The sequence below is a fragment of the Parambassis ranga genome, chromosome 6, assembly GCF_900634625.1.
Source record: "Parambassis ranga chromosome 6, fParRan2.1, whole genome shotgun sequence".
Classification (NCBI taxonomy): Eukaryota; Metazoa; Chordata; class Actinopteri; family Ambassidae; genus Parambassis; species Parambassis ranga.
In genome coordinates this window covers 2027539-2046599 of record NC_041027.1, presented here as the reverse complement: position 1 = coordinate 2046599, position 19061 = coordinate 2027539, and the positions used below count along the sequence as shown (strand labels likewise).

The 19061-nt window shown below is 39.8% G+C and overlaps 1 protein-coding gene across 4 annotated transcripts; it reads left to right on the top strand.

Moving 5' to 3' along the window:
* The first annotated feature begins 1765 nt into the window (after nt 1-1765).
* wt1a (WT1 transcription factor a) lies at nt 1766-18240 on the top strand. 4 transcript variants are annotated; one of them, XM_028408303.1, is made up of 8 exons: nt 1766-2616; nt 4766-4888; nt 6110-6212; nt 13038-13137; nt 15557-15701; nt 16405-16494; nt 16816-16899; nt 17094-18240. In XM_028408303.1, exons 1-8 carry the CDS (start codon nt 2151-2153, stop codon nt 17213-17215), a joined length of 1233 nt encoding a protein of 410 aa, XP_028264104.1. In that variant the 5' UTR covers nt 1766-2150; the 3' UTR covers nt 17216-18240. The 4 variants fall into 4 exon arrangements, with proteins under 4 accessions (XP_028264104.1, XP_028264102.1, XP_028264103.1 ...); XM_028408301.1 differs by having other exon boundaries at nt 16816-16908; XM_028408302.1 differs by having other exon boundaries at nt 4766-4894.
* Nucleotides 18241-19061: the final 821 nt, after the last annotated feature.

Here is a 19061-nt window from a genome sequence, read left to right as displayed (position 1 = left end):
TGCCCAAATTTGGCTCATTTGATGATGTAAAGCTTTAACAGAAGCCTCCTCTGAGCTCAGCATCATGATATCATTATTATTTTGTCCTGTGTGAGGAATGTTCTCCAGCATGATGTGCCCTGTGTCACTGTAACCTTAATTAAGAAGGAAATCAGGCCTGTCAGTTCCACCCAACCTATTCAAAGCACGGACCGAGCATTAATGAGAACCGGCGCATTGTATTAAATTGCAAATAATAACTAAACGCGCAACGGAATTTATTTATTTTTGATTTTGTAATGTTTTTGTTTTTGTCTCTTTGTTTGTAAAGGAAATTATATTTGTGAATGAGTTTTTTGTGTTGCAGCATCCAGACGCTTCATCACGCTTGTCCTCCTCTCGTCCTCTCCGCCTCCATGTCCTCTGGTCATCTAAATCATAGCTGCGGGTCATAAAGTGGTCTGCAGTCTGTTCCTTGTGGGTACGAGTTTGTTCTGTAAGAGCCACGGCTTAAATGTGGGAGGAAAGGGTTAAAATAACTGCGTTTGGGCTAAATTATATTTTATTGACATAATCACAGCTGATTTGAGGGCAGACTGACACACTGTATCGTAGCCTATGTGGACTTTATTAATTAAAAAATATATTCACGTTGCATAAAATAAAAAAAAATATATATATATGACCAAATTATAGCAGTCCATGGCGCAAAAATAACCAGCTTATTATTATTATTATTATTATTATATTGCTGAATAAATAGAGGTTAAAGTTTAATTTAGCATTAAACAACACGAGATGCATTAAATGCGTCTTTATAGTCACTTCAGACAATAGACAGTGCCGAGAACACACAGACACACACACCCACACACAGGTTAAAATAAGACTTAATATAACATAACAGCAATAAATAGTAATTATAATAGTAATGATGGGCTGTTTTTATTTATTTATTTTTTAAATTTATTTTTCACTTTCTACTTTTTCGCATAATTCGCTTTTTCCCCCACACACCTGCACTTTATCTAAATGAGGTGTGTACTGTTTTAAGTGAGGCTTAAGTGCAAATAAAAAACAATTGATATATTTCACAAAAGATTTTTTTTGAAAGGAAAAAAATAGAAACAACTGGGACCGTGGGCCTTTAAGAGCAAAACAAAAGCGACTGGATTTATTCACGCAGCCTGTTCATGCGCAACACGCTATCAATCTGCCAACTATTTAAATTAGCCCATTATTCTCATTTCTATCTCAATTAAAAAAAATTAAAAAGGCTATAATAAAATTACATAGAAAAATAATTGTTGAAATTTTTACATTTTAATTTTATTTTATTTTGTAGAGTCCTGCTGCGCGCGCCCGGGCCTCCGTTCAGGTACATGTCAGAGTCCAAAGTAATCATTGATGATTGATTATCATGATCATTATCATTGGGTCTGTACAGTTTGTAGTATAAATTACATGTAAAATACATACACAAACTCTAAGCAATAAAGTCATTATATTCTCTCTTTCCACTCTAACACAAAATCAGCTTGCTCATTATTTTTTCATGTTAGCACATATCTAAAAAACTAAAGGTATAATTTAATCTGTAGTTAAGTTATAATGTTTGTGCCTGTGTGCTGTTCATACAGTAAATGAATGGAGTCAGAGGGTCCTGTCCCTCATCACCTCCTGACTCCACCCCCTCCACCCTCCTCTCACACACGTATGGGCTGAGAGTAGAGGGAAAAGAGGGCTACTCCTCCTCCCTCCTCCTCACTCCTCCACTCCTCTTTCTTCATTCACAGGGAAAGCTCTGAGGAGAAACCTCCTGTCCTCCTTGAATGGACTTCATCTCTCTGAGCCAGAAAGACTCTTTTACTGCTACTGTGGACGGAAAATGAGGATCATCCCGTGTCTTCCTTCTTCTTCTTCTTCTTCTTGTACTGCAGCTGCTGAGAATACTTTGCTGTGTCGCCATTAACTTTTGTTGGACTTGAGGAGTTTCCAGAACAACTGACAGCCTGATTCAAAGAAGACGAAAAAAAAAAAACACGTCCTCCTTCCAGTGAGAATCTCTGAAGGATTTAGAAGGTGGTGGGCGCCTTGGCTCTCACAGACAGCTACAGGGAAACAAATCAAATTCAAAAATAGATTACCTTAGTTTTCTCCCCTGGACCACAATGGGTTCAGATGTACGTGACCTGAACTCCCTGTTGCCCCCGGTCCCCGCAGGCCCCAGCCCTGCCTGTCCAGCCCTGCCTGTCAGCACAGCCCCTCAGTGGGCTCCTGTCCTGGACTTCCACACCGCTGCCTCCCCTTACTCCTCCCTTGCTGCCCCCCACACCTCCCTGGGGGCACACTCCTTCATCAAGCAGGAGCCCAGCTGGGGGGCCACTGGGGACCCCCACCACCATGACACAGACCCCCACTGCGGCCTCAGCGCCTTCACCGTGCACTTCTCGGGACAGTTCACTGGGACCGGGGCTTGCAGATATGGGGCGTTTGGGGCCCCTGCACCAACGGCGTCTAGCCAGCCTCCTTCTGTGACCACCACGCACCACCATCAGCCCCCCGGCAGGATGTTCAGCAACCCGCCATACCTGACAAACTGCATGGACACACAGCAGGCAGCCCGCAACCAGACAGGTAGGGCTGGAGGCTGATGGGTGGGTGAGAGGGTCTTAGTCACAGAAGCTGTAAAAAAAAAGTTTGGTCCACACGTCCTTAAACTTTGTGTCAGAAGAGTGAACTTCACTTTCTCATAACACACAAACAAAGCTCAGAGAAGCAGGAATAAATGATATATTATGTTCATCAAAGTCTGAACATGCATCAGTCACATATACAGCAGACATGTCTGTATAAACGGTCAATAATAACTAACCATAACAGCAGTGTTGCCTTCACTGCCTTGACAGTTTGTGGCTCATAATGTGATAAACAAGGACCTACTTCTTAAAAGTACACATTAGTGACTGAACAAAGGTGAAACTTTGTTGTCTCTGAGAAGTGTTGATCCACATAGATATTAATATTTAAACCAAATATTATGCCCCAGATAAGCAGTTGAAAATGGATGGATGGACTAAATGTGTGTGTTTGCAGTGTGGGGCGCCACATTATAAAGCCACATCAGACTGAACATATGTAAATATGTTCATGAACTTGTTTTGACCCAGTGTTGGAAATTAGACTCACAGATGCAACTTTTTTGTATCAGTCATTTCCATAATAATATGGAATATTATAGTAATAATAATACATATTTTCAAGAAGAGGAATTATAATTTAAAATAATATAAACTATCTAGTTATTCTAGTTCTTAAACTGGTATATCCGCTAATTTGAAAAGGACTATTTATACATTTATTTTTTTACATTTTCTGTATCCGCAATGTGACACCAAAGCAGTAAAATCATTCCCTTCAGTGTTTTACAGTGTAACAATGACCATATAGCAGGTTGAAGTCACAGGTCACCATTATGATTCATGTTCTATTATTGTTGTTATTTTTTCAGCTCTCACCTGACCTCCTGTTACCCAACAGATTAATTCGTAATAACATGCTTATCAGGCAGATAATTTAGGAATAACATTACAATCAAAGAGCTGAGGCGACCCCCCTTACCCGTTCTATAGGCTCCCTGCTGTGGCTGGACGAGCACAGACAAACAAACTAACAGCAGGACCCCCGGTCACACAGTAGAGCTGATAGCACGGCAGGGTCACACAGAGACTGCTGCAGACATGATGTTTGATACATGAACACAACATGTTGCAGCTCTATTTGTCATGATGATTATGAAGGAATCAGATGTACATTAAAAAAATTAAAATCTTCTTTAAGTCTGAAAAATGGAAAAAAGAAAAAGAAAAGTAAGTCCGGGACTTGGGTTTTTTCACTTGAATACAAATTGACCTCGTCGCTTGTCACCTCAGTGCTGGACTTCAAGGAGGCAAAAAAAAGCATCACAATACACACACACACACACATGGAGAGAGAGAAGTCAGACGGGGGTGAGTGGAAGACAAATGGAGACATTTAATGAGTTTTTTTTCCCCTTCTTTTCTCCTCACCCAGAGATCCGCTCAGTGAAGTCAGTGAAAGTGGTGCATTTAATTAATGAAGCATGTGAGCGATAGTGTGTGTGTGTGTGTGTAAGTGTGCATGTGAGTGATTTATGGGAGTGCGCTGTGCCCTTTGGGTCAGTCCAAGTCATGAGTCAGATCTGATTCAGGGGTGTCAGGCACAGGTTTCCTTGACAACAGTGTATGTTTGTACATATTTACTAGCCAGCTTAATAAAGTCACATTTAATAAATAATTGCTTTCACCACAGGAGAACGCACCTTAAAAGGATAACAGCGTGGGAATATATATACACAGTAGTGGTGCGTGGAAGATAGACAATATCAATGTACTAAGTTTCTTAACAATATACTACTTTTATAGCATTTCAATTAAAAAAAAAGTATTTTTCTCCAGAAAAAGTAACAAATAAGAATTTAAGCCATTTTTGTGTCCCCTGAAGCTAAAATAAACAAACATGGAGGACATAGAAGCAGCAGATTTTTATGAAAATATACTAAATATGACAATCTATGTCTGATGCAATATGACTAAATTAATTGTGCAAAAATGCAGCCCCCTCAGTTACAAAATACAATAATAGTATAATGATGTATTCTGTGTTATTTTCACCTTTCAGGTAAGGTGAAAAGTGAACTCAACACCGTTGACATAGTCTGTTCTGTGACTGTGTGTATTCACTGCTATCTGTTTGTGTGTCGCAGGTTACAGCACTGTTGCGTTCGATGGAGCCGGTAATTACGGTCACACTCCTACACACCACAGCTCGCAGTTCTCCAACCACTCCTTCAAACATGAAGACGCGCTCACGCAGCAAAACACCATGGGTACATGTGAGTTTGTGTGTCTGACTGTGCCAGTGCCTCAGGGCATTTAACACACATATAAACATGTTTTATGATGGGTGGTTTTTCTTCATATCCTGGTTGACCCACACGCACAAATTGTTTTATTTTCTTTTTAAGAGAAAAATATTTTCTTCTCTGAGGAAGTAAGACAAATTTTTATTATTTTTTTTTTATTCTCCGTGTAAATGTAAAAAAATATAGGGTGGATAAAAAGGGAAAATGCTTTTGTTTAGTTTTTCTTATTACAAAATGTAACTTTATTTTTTTGTATTTTTAAATGTTATTATGTTTTTAAATTTCAGAAATCAGTCAAACATTTTAGGCCAGTGCAGTAGAAGCTACAGTAAAATGCACTGAGAATGAAATACCTTCCTATCATTTAAAGGTGTCTACTGCTGCTCTGCTAGGCTAACGATAATGAACAACAACAAGTTTGACTATCAAGGTGTCATCCATTAAAACATTAATTACAGAGTGACTGAGAAAAGTAAATAGCAATAATTCTGGCTTAATGCTAGCTTATGACCTACTTACCAGCTTGATTTTTGTAGGTATTTGTGCTCATTAGAAAGGCTTTTAGACTTTCCCATGCTATTATATTTTTTCATTATAGTAAAACATTTGTCAGTAACATAAACTTCAGTCCATTTTGACCAAGAACGGCATGTGAGTGCAGTTTTTTCTTTGTGTTGTGACATGTAGTCTCTTTTCTCCAACCAAACTGCCTTTAAATGAAAGGTCATTGAACAACAATGCACCCAAGCCTCCCCCAATTAAAACAAAAGTAGATTTTACTGTGTATAAGCTGTGCATATGACGGCTCCCCCGTGCACCACAGGGAGTGTCCTGTCCCTTATTCTGATCTTACTGCGGTGACCTTGCCTTGTTGGAGGTATAAATCATCCTACATCCTGACTCTCAAACTCCCTCGTCTCCTGCTATCGTCCATTCTTTCATCCACCCACCTACGGTATCTCTTTTATCCCTCTTGCTGTGTGTGTGTGTGTGTGTTATTGGTAAACATTTAAATGTGGGTGAAGCTGTAAATTTCTGATATTTACTGCACAGATAGCTGCAACAGGGATTTTGGAATGAGGGGGATGTCAAGGAAGCCATTATAAAAAAACAAAAAAAATAAAACACAGAGTGAAAGTGCATGTGAGACATTTTAGAGTAAGAATTTGTGTCTATGCATCACAGGTGAGCAGCAGTATCCCGTACCTCCCCCTGTTTATGGATGTCACACACCTTCAGACAGCTGTGCAAGCAGCCAAGCTCTGCTGCTGAGGAACCCTTACAACAGGTAACACACACACACATACACACATGCTCTCTTCCAAAAATCTATTTTTAGTAGTTTTCAGAGAGCATTGTTGATTGTTTCATGTGGAACAGCAGTAATTCAGTGAAAGGATGCAGTCTTGAACAGGATGTTCACCTCACCAAGACAGGTCTGTGTGCCACTGCACCTTCCTCTTTTATTTTTTTTCCTCTTCCCTTTAAAAGCCATGAAGTTGTTTTTGTGCTAACTTTTTTTTTCTCGAGACATTTTAAAAAAATGTGGATGAGATACTTTTTAATGCACAAATGAAAGTCTCAGTGCCACGGAAGGACGTGAGAAACAGAGGCAGGAAGTTGTGAAGGAATGCAGGCTGATTTATTGATTGGAAACTCAGTATTTAAAAAGAAAAAAGCAAATGTGCTGGTTTTAAAATGTGTTTTTTGGGATTATTTAAGAGAAGATTGAATTTATGTTGTTAGAAATAATAAAAACTGTCTATTATTATTCAAAACAAAGACTGCATTACCTTTGAACATTACGTCATTTACCAAAGTAGAGCCATTATTTCATACAGTAGATGAATGACTGGAACACAAAGTTCAAAGAACAGCCTGCTGAGAGCATAACCACACCTTACATCATTTAGAGATGTACAGAAATAAATACAAATTTACTGTAAATTCAGTTCAATTTCTCGTTTTGAAAATGTCTGCACGACAGATTTTTGACTGATGAAGAGGGATATAGTAAGTAGGATAATAATGTTGTATGACCTGGACATGCAGTTAAAATACATTGATCTCTATGTTTGAGTCCTTAAAAACACAAATATGTGTGTGTTTCCGGCTGCATCTCTACATGTGGGAACGGGCAATGGTTAGGTTTTTACCTAAGCTGGGTGAAGACAAAAACAGCTTGTGGTGTCAGGGGGAGTCTAACCTCAGACTTTTAGGTGAAAGCGCCATGTTGCATGTAACCACATGATCTCCAGCCTGCCTCCTTTTTGAGGCTCTATTGGTCACCTTTTTGGATGATGTCCGTTAATACGTCTATATGATGCATTAGCGTAGCTGTAACCATGTGTTGTATCTAGTGGTTGTATTATCCACCTATTGTGGTATGTTGTCTCACTCCTGCTGTGTCATTTTGGAAGGCTTATGATGCCGTGAGTCTTTAGAAGTCAGTGCCTCACAGGCAGTGAATCATGTTCCAGAAGGGGTGGGAGCTGTAACCGTGGAAAGGCCCAAATGATTTTTTTTTTTAAATTAAAACTAACCCTGTAATTCTGTAATTTAATCCTTAAAACAATTTGGCACTTTTTGTTGCAAAACCAAACCAAACAGAGAGTGAAACCAGCCTCCGGTGAATGGGTGCCATGACTCCAACACAGGTGTCACAGACTTTCTCACCACGAGTTTTGGGGTCATATTTGGGTCACTTACAAGATGGCTATTAGAATGTGTTTGGTTACACAACTGTTCACCCTGCTCTGGTTATGTGAATAAGTGTTGCAGTGTGCTACAGGATGGGGCTCAAAAAATGGCAGAGAAGCTTGTTACGACTGGGAGAAATTTGCTTTGTGATAGATTTTGAATGCCTTAAAGAGTTTTTTTTATTAAATTGTGAGAGTTGTGTTGTTTCACAATTGTTCATGAGGGCCAGCTCACCTCCAGCCACACCCGACCCTAATCTTTTCCTATCCTCCCTATACTTCTCCCACACACCAGAAACATTCCTCATTCCTCAGTATCAGCGTGTGTGTCTATTTTCACACTCATTGTCACTCATTTGGTGGAGACTTTCATATAAACATACAGGTCACAATGCTCTGCATGATATATTTATGCTGACCCACACATAGACACATTAAAAAACCACACACAGGCTGCAGTAAGCTTTCTCTGGAGTTAATAAACCAAACATTTTTAGGAGGTACACCTCACTGTACCCTCGCCAAACTGTTTGCTTGTTATGTTTCTAAATGAAACATTCTTCACAGGCCTCTGATACAGAGGGGAAAGAATCCTCAGTAAATACGACAGCAGGGATGGACTGTAGCTTTCTGTGTGTGTGTGTGTGAGAGAGAGAGAGAGAGATAGAGAGAGAGAGGCTGTCCTGAAAATCTGAGGGTCATCTTTGTCATAAACATAACTGATATCTACTCAACACACACACACACACACACACACACACACACACGCACACACACACACACACACACACACACACATAGCTGGAAAGGCCCATTTGAGTTGAGTCAGTAGTCTAATCTTGCAGCCTGGTACCAACAGGCCTGTATTTACTCTGTGAGCTATCAGCTTGGCCTGCTGGAACAACATGAAATAAAAACATGCCGACCTCTTATTAATCTATACTGAGAGAGAGAGAGAGAGAGAGAGAGAGAGAAATGAAGACTGGGTTCTATCAAAGCCAGAAAATGATGCTGTTGTGTATCACTTAATGAAGTCCTGGTTATGGAGAGGAGAGAGGTTATTATATTATACCAGCAGTGTGCTGAAAAAGCAGAGCTTGTCTGCCATGTTAGCTGATGTGATGTGGAGGGTTGGTACTTTATCAAGCGAGTGGCTAATTGCCTGCTTTGTATATTTGATGTGTGACCCAGTAGTTCATGTAGCTTAGACATGTTCTGTGTAACTTCAATGCACTACAGAAAGATTTATGACCAAAACGCTTTGGAAACCCCCCTACACCTTCATTCTGTTGTTAGTTGTTACCTTGTGTAGAAACAGTATGTTTTTGTCTAATCTGGAAATATACAAAAGACAACAAACCCTAATGACTAATGAGGCTCTGAATTTTACCTCAGATGCATTTACCCCATATTCCACATTTTTACAATGAATATCGGCTTGAAATGATGCCGTTGCAGCACCAAAGTTGTATCAAGCTGTATAGCTAAGCTTGTGGACATTATCTCTGCTAAGTTTCATTAATTCTAATTAAGGGAAACAAAATTACATGCATAGTTCAGTGTTTTCTATGGTTTTTATTGTTGCCTAGCTGCAAAAGCCCCACAAAAAGGGGGCTGTGGGGTGGAAAGGGTTAAAGGACTGCATTTCCTTGTTCATCTGTGGTATCTACCACTCTTTACACTGGTCTTTGTGCTAGCTGTGATTCAGAGGGGTTTCCCAGAGGCAGAGACCTACTGCAGTAAACACTGCGTGTATTTCAGAACAGAGCTGAATCGGTAATGGCTTCCATCGGTCAAAGGAGGAGAAGAAAAGCAGACACATATTTATTTGAAAGTGTCATGGATCATTACTTTAAATCTTACGCACAGCCTCCATTCCAGCAATATTTCAGCAGAAATACCATTTAGCTATGTTTGCTGTGTGCTCCTGCTGTACTGTAAAATAATAGCTTGCGTAATGAGCAGGGTACCAGGCACCACATCTACCCAGTCCAGCCTACAGGTGCTGTGATAGAGTGACTGTGGTGTTAGGGGTTGAGAGCTATAAATCCAGTGTGTGTGTGTGTGTGTGTGTGTGTGTGTGTATTTAATCACGTGGCAGATCTGAATAATGATTCTGAAGCCTGCTGTGTTTGTAGAGCTTTCCCAGTGTCTGAGGCAGCGCCACCTGTAACTGTATAACAAAAACGGAGCACAGCTAAATGGTTGCACAAACTAAAGCCTGTCCTGTCCTGGTAAAGCTAACAGTCCACAGCACAGCTCATGAGCCTTTCTTCTACATTTTGTCTTTCCTCCACAGCAGTGAGAATTTATATCAAATGACCTCTCAGTTGGAGTGTGTGGCATGGAACCCTGTCAATACACTGGCATCCACCTTGAAGAGGAACTTCTTCCGCTCTCTTTAAGTAGCAGAAAGTTTGAGCTGAATGAGGCAATAAAAGAAGAGGTCAGATAAAAGAGAGTGAACATGCTGGTCATTTTGGAACTTCATAAAGAGCAACGGTTTAACCCTTCGAACTCCAAGATGAGGATTTTTTTTACATTTCCCGTCACTGTGGGCCCATTTTTAATCAAATATTCTTTTAAGCTTGATTATAGTTCTTATACAGGGGACTGTACATCATACATGACGCAATCGTTAAAAATTGCAATGTTGAAGTCCCAACTGTTTCTACAGTTTCTAGCTGTGAGGATCTTTTATGTGTTATCCTTTAAACCCAGCTCAGGGTTCAGAGGGTTCAGGTGTGGATGGTGAACTACTGGTTTCACATAGCGTTTGTAGAAGGTTACCCATCATCAGCAGTACATGTAGAGAGGACCAGGTAAGAAGATCTGTGACCACAATGCATGCTGGAACCTACTAAATGCATCTTTGAGTGTGCACATTGAATTTCACAGCAGACTCTGGTGGCCAGTGGTGAGGGAAATGTTATATTTTGCTTATGTTTGTCAATTTAAAAGGTAATTTTGTGAGCCAGGGACTACAAAACTTTTGTTAAACTTTTTGTCAATGGTCTTCAAGACTTGAATGTGTTTACTGTGCACTTTACTGTACTGTGTGTGTCACTGTGACCTGCAAAGCTGAATGCTGCTCAACGTCTGTTTCAACTCACAAATACCTCTCTACTCCGAGCCAGCAGGCATTCATCACAGTTAACAGATGTGTGTGTGTCTGATAGGAGTGGTAGCTAGAAGGAATTTTTGAATTGAGTGTTGCTGCTTTGTGTAGTAGTGGTAGTGGTGTTTGGGCACGTGTGATGGACCGAGACTCCTTAAATCGCTTCAGTGACACATGTAATATTTTACAAAAGCATTGATCAGAGAGAATGCATAGCTCTGACTGTATCTCCCTCTGCTGCTGCCAGCGATGGGCAGACGGAGTAGGGAGGAGAGGTGTGAGGGAGGGTGAGGAGGAAGAGGAGAACGGAGATGGGAGTCGGTGGAGATAGGGAGGGACAGGTCGGGGAGCAGGACACGAGGAAGAGGAAGTGCAGGGGAGTTCAGCTACGGGGGAGAAGATTGGTGCATTCCCAGTGTCTGTGAGGAAAAATATTCTCTGCTTTACTGTTTGTACTTGTGACAAACAGACAAACAAGTATCATTTTTCTCCCAGTTATTGTAATATTTACTTACTATTTGCAGCTATTACTAATCAAAAAGGAGCATTCAGCATATTTTAAAGTCCTTCCCAGTGTCTGTCCTCCTCCTCTCAGGAAGACAAAGAGCACCTTATAAGTGTAAATTGTGCATTCCCACTGCTGCAGCACAGGATACAAACTCCCATCCTCCTCATTTGGTTAGACAGACTGAAATATAACACATCTCACAGACTTTTCTATTTTTTTTGTGTGTTATCATAAGGAGATATGAGAGGCAACACATGCAGCTGTGTCAAACAGAGCAGGTTTTGTTCTGTTCTTTACATCAGAGTCAAATATGTAACTGTAAGTGTTCCTATGGCAGCTGAAAGCACTTACTATGAATTAAAAACATGTTTGTTGTTATTTTAAAAAATGAATAATACTAATAATAATTGATTTTACTGACTGTGTACATACATTACATTACAATACATTAGTTTGTCAAAAATGCATTGATTGTAGTTGAATTACTACAAGTCAAAGAGGTGCTAGCCAGATGCACCCATAGAGGAAGGGACACAAACCTTTAGCAGTCATATATTTATATATATATACTACTTTAATATTGTTCTAGGTGTTGGTGCTTGTGTATTTTTTTAGGATATCGACATAGCATTTCTACTGAACTCCAAATTAATTACTGTAGCCAGCTTTCTATAAACTGTGTTTATCCACTTTTATCATATTTTAAAAAAGTTTGTGCCCAGATTATATTGTGTTTTGCATATTAGTGCCAGAAGTGCTCTGGTCACTCTGGTCCAGCAGAGGCCCTATATGTTTTCCTCAAACAACTTGGGCAATGTTAATAATTACATGTGTGAAATCTTGGTAATGGTAGCCAAGAAAATGGCAAAGAAGCTTGTTGCAGAGGGGATACAATTGTGTTTTGAGTTTCTACCTTAATTCAAAGGTGCAGCATAACCAAAATCGGGTAAATGTACCTGATTTCATTTTTTTTAACCCTGTTCAAAACAACCACTTGTCTGTGTAAATTAACAAGCTTGCTTTGGCAGCTGCAGCTAAGTGGTTGTTGTTACTTTGCAAAAAATTAACATCAGCTAAATTTGTTACACAAAAGCAACATATAGAAGATGAAAAAAAAATTGGCAGGTAGACAATACATCATATGGTATCTTCAACAAAGCTAAAACACAATTATAGTTCTTTGTAATTATGTGATTGGTCTGAACAACTCTTGCTCAGATTTAATCACGCATCATGCTATTATCATCAACTAGTGTCATCAAACAGTGATGCTGTTGCAGGTCACATTTTCAGCTAGCTGACTTTGTATTAGTGCTTCTTCTGACTGGACCTCTGTATTTTTTAGCCCTAACCTCTCCATGCATGAGCAGGAGCAGCCACACAAACGAGTGGATTTATGCTGCTCTGACAAACAAGGGAGGAAAAAAATCAGCGTCATACATCAGCGCTAGTTACATCTCTATGGTGAACTTTGCGAGTTACAGGTCTGCGTTTTGCATTATGGGGCTGTGAGCGAGCAAGTGAACATGTTTGAATAATGTTACCTCCCTGACCTTACTGTACGTGCACACAGTATCTGCCAGTGTGTGTTACACTATATGGATTTATAGCACTGAATTATGTACATATCGTTTTTCTTCTTTAGACAGTGATTTGATTTTAATCAGAGCTGAAACTCATTGATTAGTTTGTGAATCAATATCCGTTTGAGACGCACAGTCAATCATCAAGTAAATTAAGTGATAACCTTTGCTGTAATCATCTCTTTTTTTCTTTCTGTGTTGGCAGCCATGCAGCCAGCTACGACAGTGACCCCAGCACACCGATGGTTTACAGCTGCAGCACGCAGTACCGCATACACACTCATGGAGTCTTCAGGGGCATTCAGGTAGGATGCACACTGCTGCTGAACTCCTTTATTTATTGTCAAAGGGTCAATGTGAGGTCACTCAGGCTTTCTGTCTGCACACACACACACAATGTAGGCCGTGTCAGTGTCAAGATCAGGATGAGCGCACAGGCTAAGACAGGAGAAAAAATACGAGACTATATCTCTGAAGAAGATGGAGTCTGATGCAACGAACAGGCTACGTGAAGAGGAAATACTGATATGTAGCAGAGCACAGATTTACAAACACACAAATACCTGCACACACACACAGGGATTCCTACAAGGCTGCCTTAAAGGTCAAGAGGAATCTTTTTCCACATATCCATTAGCAGTGGAGAAACACACACACACTGGGTAAAAATACAGTTTCCATACGAGGATCAGCATGTTAATAAATCATTAGATTTTAATTATTGTCTGTCAGCAGCTCTAAAGGACAGGCAGCAGGAGATTCTCCAGACCTGCTCTCAGTCCACAACAGGACTTTTTGAGATCTTTCTTTTCAGGGGGCCTGTTTCATTTTTTCACTCTGTTCCTTTTCTTTCTTTGAGACCTGGCTCCACAAGAAAAAGAATAAACAACATCTCACTCCTGTGCCTTTTAAAGTATAATTTAAGAGCTGTTAAAATGTAAGATAACAGATTGATTAGCAAAGTGATGCTTTGCTCCGTTTTTTTTATTACAGGGATTACACTAATTCTCAGTCATTGCCAAAGGAAATACAGTTGTCAGCCCTGGAATTTCATTCTTCATTTATATCGCTTCATGAACATTATTACACAACCTGCTGAAATCTCAGTACAATTTTAGCCTAATTAAAGTGGTGAAATCCTAATAACATTAACACATTCAGTAAATCATATCCATTTTAAAATCAATGTCATTTCAGCTTTCCATTTTTTTATATTAAAGTATTTTTATGTGATTGTTCCAATGTCAGGTTTTTCATTAACTTCATGAAGCAACTTTTCCAAGTAGTGGAGGTTTGACTTTGGCTTTGTCTTTCCCTTAAAGGACCAGTGTTTTAGTAGTGATGGTAATAGGTGATTACACACTAATGTTAAACATAATTATGAACACTGTATTTCATTTTAGCTGACTGAGCTCCCCAAATCCTTATGCAGTTGACGTTGATCTAAAGTTGACCTAAGTGTACTTTTAATTCATAGAAGTAGCACATAGGGATGCTAACTAAAGGCTATTGCCTGCAAATAAACAGACATAGCTGCTTAAATAGTTGTGCAGAGAGATAAATTAGAGAGCTTCTGTAGCTAGCTGGTTGATTTAATTTTTATTTTAAATGTTAATCTACTAAAGTTTGTTGTCACAGAACCATTGGGAAATGGTCCTGGCAACTTTTCAGGCAGCCACTTTTTTGCCACATTTTTCTGCTCAATAAGCCTTAAAGACAATGCCAGTAGTTATTTTAGGGTAATGTTATTGGTCTGAACAGCGTGTTTCAGACACAAGTGCATAGATGGTCATGTGATTCCACCATCAACAGTATACTATGGACAAAGGATCCTTGGTGTTTTGAGTCTGTGTGTAAGGCTCTGACGCACACCTGCCGTGTTGGCAGCGTCACATTCTGACTAAACTCCAAATGCGGGCAAAGAGGTGAAGGTGAGGCAGGAAGAAGTGTTTTTATTGTACCAGGTTGTAAACACTATTTCTACTGACATACGTATACAGTGGCTTGGTCACATGGTCAATGTCAGTGGCTCTTGTTCCAGTACATAATAGCTATAATGCACTTAGCAATAACTGCTAACAGTGCTAATTACAACAGGGCTGCCCTCTGAATCTCTTTGGTCATTATACTAAACTCTGAGAAAATGAAGAGCAGATGTCTGCAGGGGGGTTGGGGGGCAGAGAAAGTGACAGAGCAAAGTGTGGGGTGAAATGGAAACATTTGGGTCAGAAGACAGACGGGTGAGAGGAAGTATGAGGGTCATGTATGAGGCTGTATCAAGATGTGAGGAAACAAATAGCAGCGGGTAAAATAAAAATGACTTTAAATGGTATCTTGTTAACTTAAAATTCTTTCCTCAGCCATGTTTTCTGTTACTCTCCTGCTGCAGTGGGGTGCTGTAGAAGAAGGAAGAACGGGGGGGGGGGGGGTATGTCTAAAAGGCCGTGACTAACAGCTCCCTCTGGGCTGCAGTCAGCCTGGGGTCATTTTACTGCTAATTCCCATCTAATGAATATATGACCATTTTATTATAATGACCCCCACAAGCCAGACACATCACATGCACTTATTTACACACAGGACAGATTGAATCACTTGTTTTTGACATTACATTTGACAGCTTCAGTTATTGATGTCCTGGGACAGTTAATTGTGTTAATTATGCTCTGAGTGGTTTAGCTTTAAATAAAACAGTTTTTATTTTGCATGTGTGTGTGTGTGCAGGATGTGCGACGGGTGCCCAGCATTGCTCCCGCCATAGTGCGGTCAGAGACCAGCGAGAAGCGCCCGTTCATGTGCGCGTACCCAGGATGCAACAAGCGTTACTTCAAGCTGTCTCATCTGCAAATGCACGGCCGCAAACACACAGGTAAAAGCAAAAAAAAGCAAAAAAAAAACAGGAAAATGTGCTGTAATATTACATTTATTATACGCCTGCTGACAGCTGTAACATTAGCGCCAGTGTGTCTGCACGCTAAGACCCATTTCCCAGAAGCACAGTTAGTGTCACCAACGTGTTTTCTGCTGAGTTTAAAGAGCACAAACATCTTCAAGTGAAGTTTCCATTGGCTCTGAGCTCTTTGTCTGCTACTGCCAGGAAATACTTCCTGCTTTTGCGGAATAGAAAAATACATTTTCAGTCAATTTTGCGGTACAAACCACAGCACACAGAGACACTGCTGTCGCTCCTTGGGGTACCAGCAAAGCTAAGATGGTGGATGAAACCTTTCAATTAGGTAGCCACACCCTTAATTCTGCATAATTTTAATATAATTGAATTATGTAAAGCTTCACCTTACAGCTGTCATACAGAGGAGAATAAATATAGAGAGATAGAAAAACCAGGATGTTAATTTTTGCTGTAAATTTGGGCTCTTGGACTCTTTTATGCCTCCAGTGGTAATTTGAGGAACTGCAGGATTGAGATTAGTGTGAGCAAACATCCAAACCTGGTGTCTAAGCAGCTATAGTGGATGGTAATAATAATATTATCAGGTAAGAAGTAAAGTACCGTAAACATAATCCCATGTACAACTTTTTATCCCATTTTCTGTGTCCTTGTCTTTGCCCAGGAGAGAAACCTTACCAGTGTGATGTCACAGACTGTGGCCGCAGATTTTCACGCTCTGATCAGCTGAAGCGACACCAGCGGAGACACACAGGTTTGATCCATTTTACTCCACCTGTCTCTTTGTTTCTTTCAGTTCCTGCTCTTTGTTCTCTCCTCTTGCTGTTTGCATGACAGCTATGTTTTTGGACATTTTGCATTTTGTTCTTACTTCTCCTCAGATTAAGTAAGCTAAATGCTGGCTAAACTTTGGGAATGGCTTCTCTGCAAGCCTTTGCTCTACTGTATTTTTCTATCTCCCTCTGTGTGTGTGTGTGTGTGTGATGTTGAACATGTGATTTGTGTATGTGTTTTGTATGACTCTGGCCTGTTTGTGTGTTGAATGTGTGCGCATGCTTACTGTACATGTGTTTAGGAGTTAGACCGTTCCAATGCGAGACGTGTCAGAGAAAGTTCTCTCGGTCTGACCACCTTAAGACACACACACGGACTCATACAGGTAAAACAAGTGCGTAAACTTTTATTTTTCCATTTCTTCTTCAATCATTTGATGTTTATATGTGTAATAGTTACAAAATATTAGTGCATCGACAGACATTTCTGTCACTTTCAAATCCCTCCTTTGCTAACACTGCCCCTTTTACCATCCTCCTCCTCCTCCTCCTCCTCTACAACCTTGCCCCCCCTTGTCAGGTGAGAAGCCGTTTAACTGTCGGTGGCCCAACTGTCAGAAGAAGTTTGCCCGGAGTGATGAGCTGGTGCGACACCACAACATGCACCAGAGGAACCTTACCAAGCTCCAGCTCTCCATCTGATTGTGTTTTCAGCCCACAAAACTGTTAACATTTAAACATATAGCTCACATCTATATATTTTACCCATCCTCCTGCAGTTCCTCATGTGGCCACTTGAGGCTGACTCCAAAAGTGAGTCGATCTATCTTGCCAGTTCTGGTAAATAATTTCCTCCTCATATATTAGTAAGTGTGTGAACACTTTGAGTGACAGGTGGGTGCTGCCGCATGGTGCTAGTTGTCTACTGAGACAGCACCCACCACATCAGCTTCACTCGACTCCACCTATTTGACTACTTGGATTAGTCAGCAGCCTCCCTGTCGGGGTGCAGCATCACTCTTTAGTAATGGGTGATGTCACCGAGGATACACAATCTATATTTTAATGTAGATTTTGGCAAACAATGGAGCTCTATCACAAAGAAATGATCATCTATACAATTTACATTTGCCATTTTGCTCTTTTTTTAGATTCATTAAAAAATAAATACAGTTTCAGTCATTTTATGTCATTAATGTCAGACAGGTGTAAATATTGTCAAATAATAAAAAAAAGAAACAAACACTTAGATAATTCTGACAGAAATCTGTCTCCAAATTAACTGTGTATTACTTCTCATTTATCCTCCACAATTGTCTTCCTCTGCCCTGATGTGCGCTGGGGTCAAAGGTTATCCTTAGCTGCTTAAACATCTGTTGTAAATATCTGTTAAGACGGACTACTTTTAAAAGGCTTATTTATTATTATCTCTTTGCTTTCACTGGAACAGTTCGTAGGTAGCATTCAGTCCCTGTGTACTTATGACGCTGGTTTTTATTTGGAAGGTATCAGTTGGCATCAAAATAAACACTGCAACCAAGGCTGTATCTATAAGAAGCTGAACTTTTTGAACAATGTGAGGAATTTATGTTGTTTCGTTTTTATCTGGGCTCACTGCTCTCTTGTCTCTGTGGTGTGTAAATATTGCTGGACAGTGTTATTCAGCACTGTGAGCTCTAAAATATGTCTGCTGGGTCACACTGGCTCTGTGGCTGTGACATTATGGTTAAGATGTAAATAATACTTCTTCAAGCATGGGAACTCCTTCCATGTGGAACAACATGTGTAACTTAACTGATATATATTAGACTTTCGTTTAGATGGACTGTGTTTATACTTTTTTTTCTTTCTTTGATGTGTATTGATATTTGATTCATAAAAACAGCAAATGTCAGTGAAACATTTTGTACTCAGAAGTGTGAGATAATTGAGAAAAGATTGTTTCTGTTTAAATATATTGTGACTGTTTTGTTACAGTAAGTCTTTGTGGTCTTTATTTATTAGCCAGTACTGCAGCATTGCACTTAAAAAGACTCACTCCGCCCACACTATAAAAGTTACTTCTCCTCACACAACCTCCTTTTATTATGATCACAAACATTCATCTTTAAAAAATTCAAGTTTCAAAAGACATAAAAGCCTCAATCAATCAAATAAAATCTGTCAAAACTTTATTTATATAGCACCTATCATACAGAATACTGTAACACAAGGTGCTTTACAGAAATAAAATAAGACCCACAGACACACACGCACCCAAAATATGCACCCACGGAGATACACTTTTCTACTTATACAAATTCAAAGATAGTAAATACAGGATCAAAAGATAAGAAGATACGGACCAAGGAAACGCCATCATTACTTCAAGCAAGGTTTGCAATGTAAGGAGACACTGAGAAAAGGAAATACACAGCAAAGAAATTCATAAAATCAAACAATACGACTTAAAATTAGCTAAAAATTCGTGTGCATAAAAATAAAGCATATCTTGTCCTGGTTTCTACTGCAAGCTTACAGTACATCATTTAGCTTATCAAGCAAATCA

What these genes read in the sequence shown, in the direction of transcription:
- wt1a (XM_028408300.1), top strand. Translation starts at nt 2,151, where the DNA reads ATGGGTTCAGATGTACGTGACCTGAACTCCCTGTTGCCCCCGGTCCCC. An exon ending in GCACGGCCGCAAACACACAG is followed by an intron (nt 15,702 to 16,404) that starts GTAAAAGCAAAA and finishes GTCTTTGCCCAG; the next exon opens with GAGAGAAACCTTACCAGTGT. An exon ending in GACTCATACAGGTAAAACAA is followed by an intron (nt 16,909 to 17,093) that starts GTGCGTAAACTT and finishes CCCCCTTGTCAG; the next exon opens with GTGAGAAGCCGTTTAACTGT.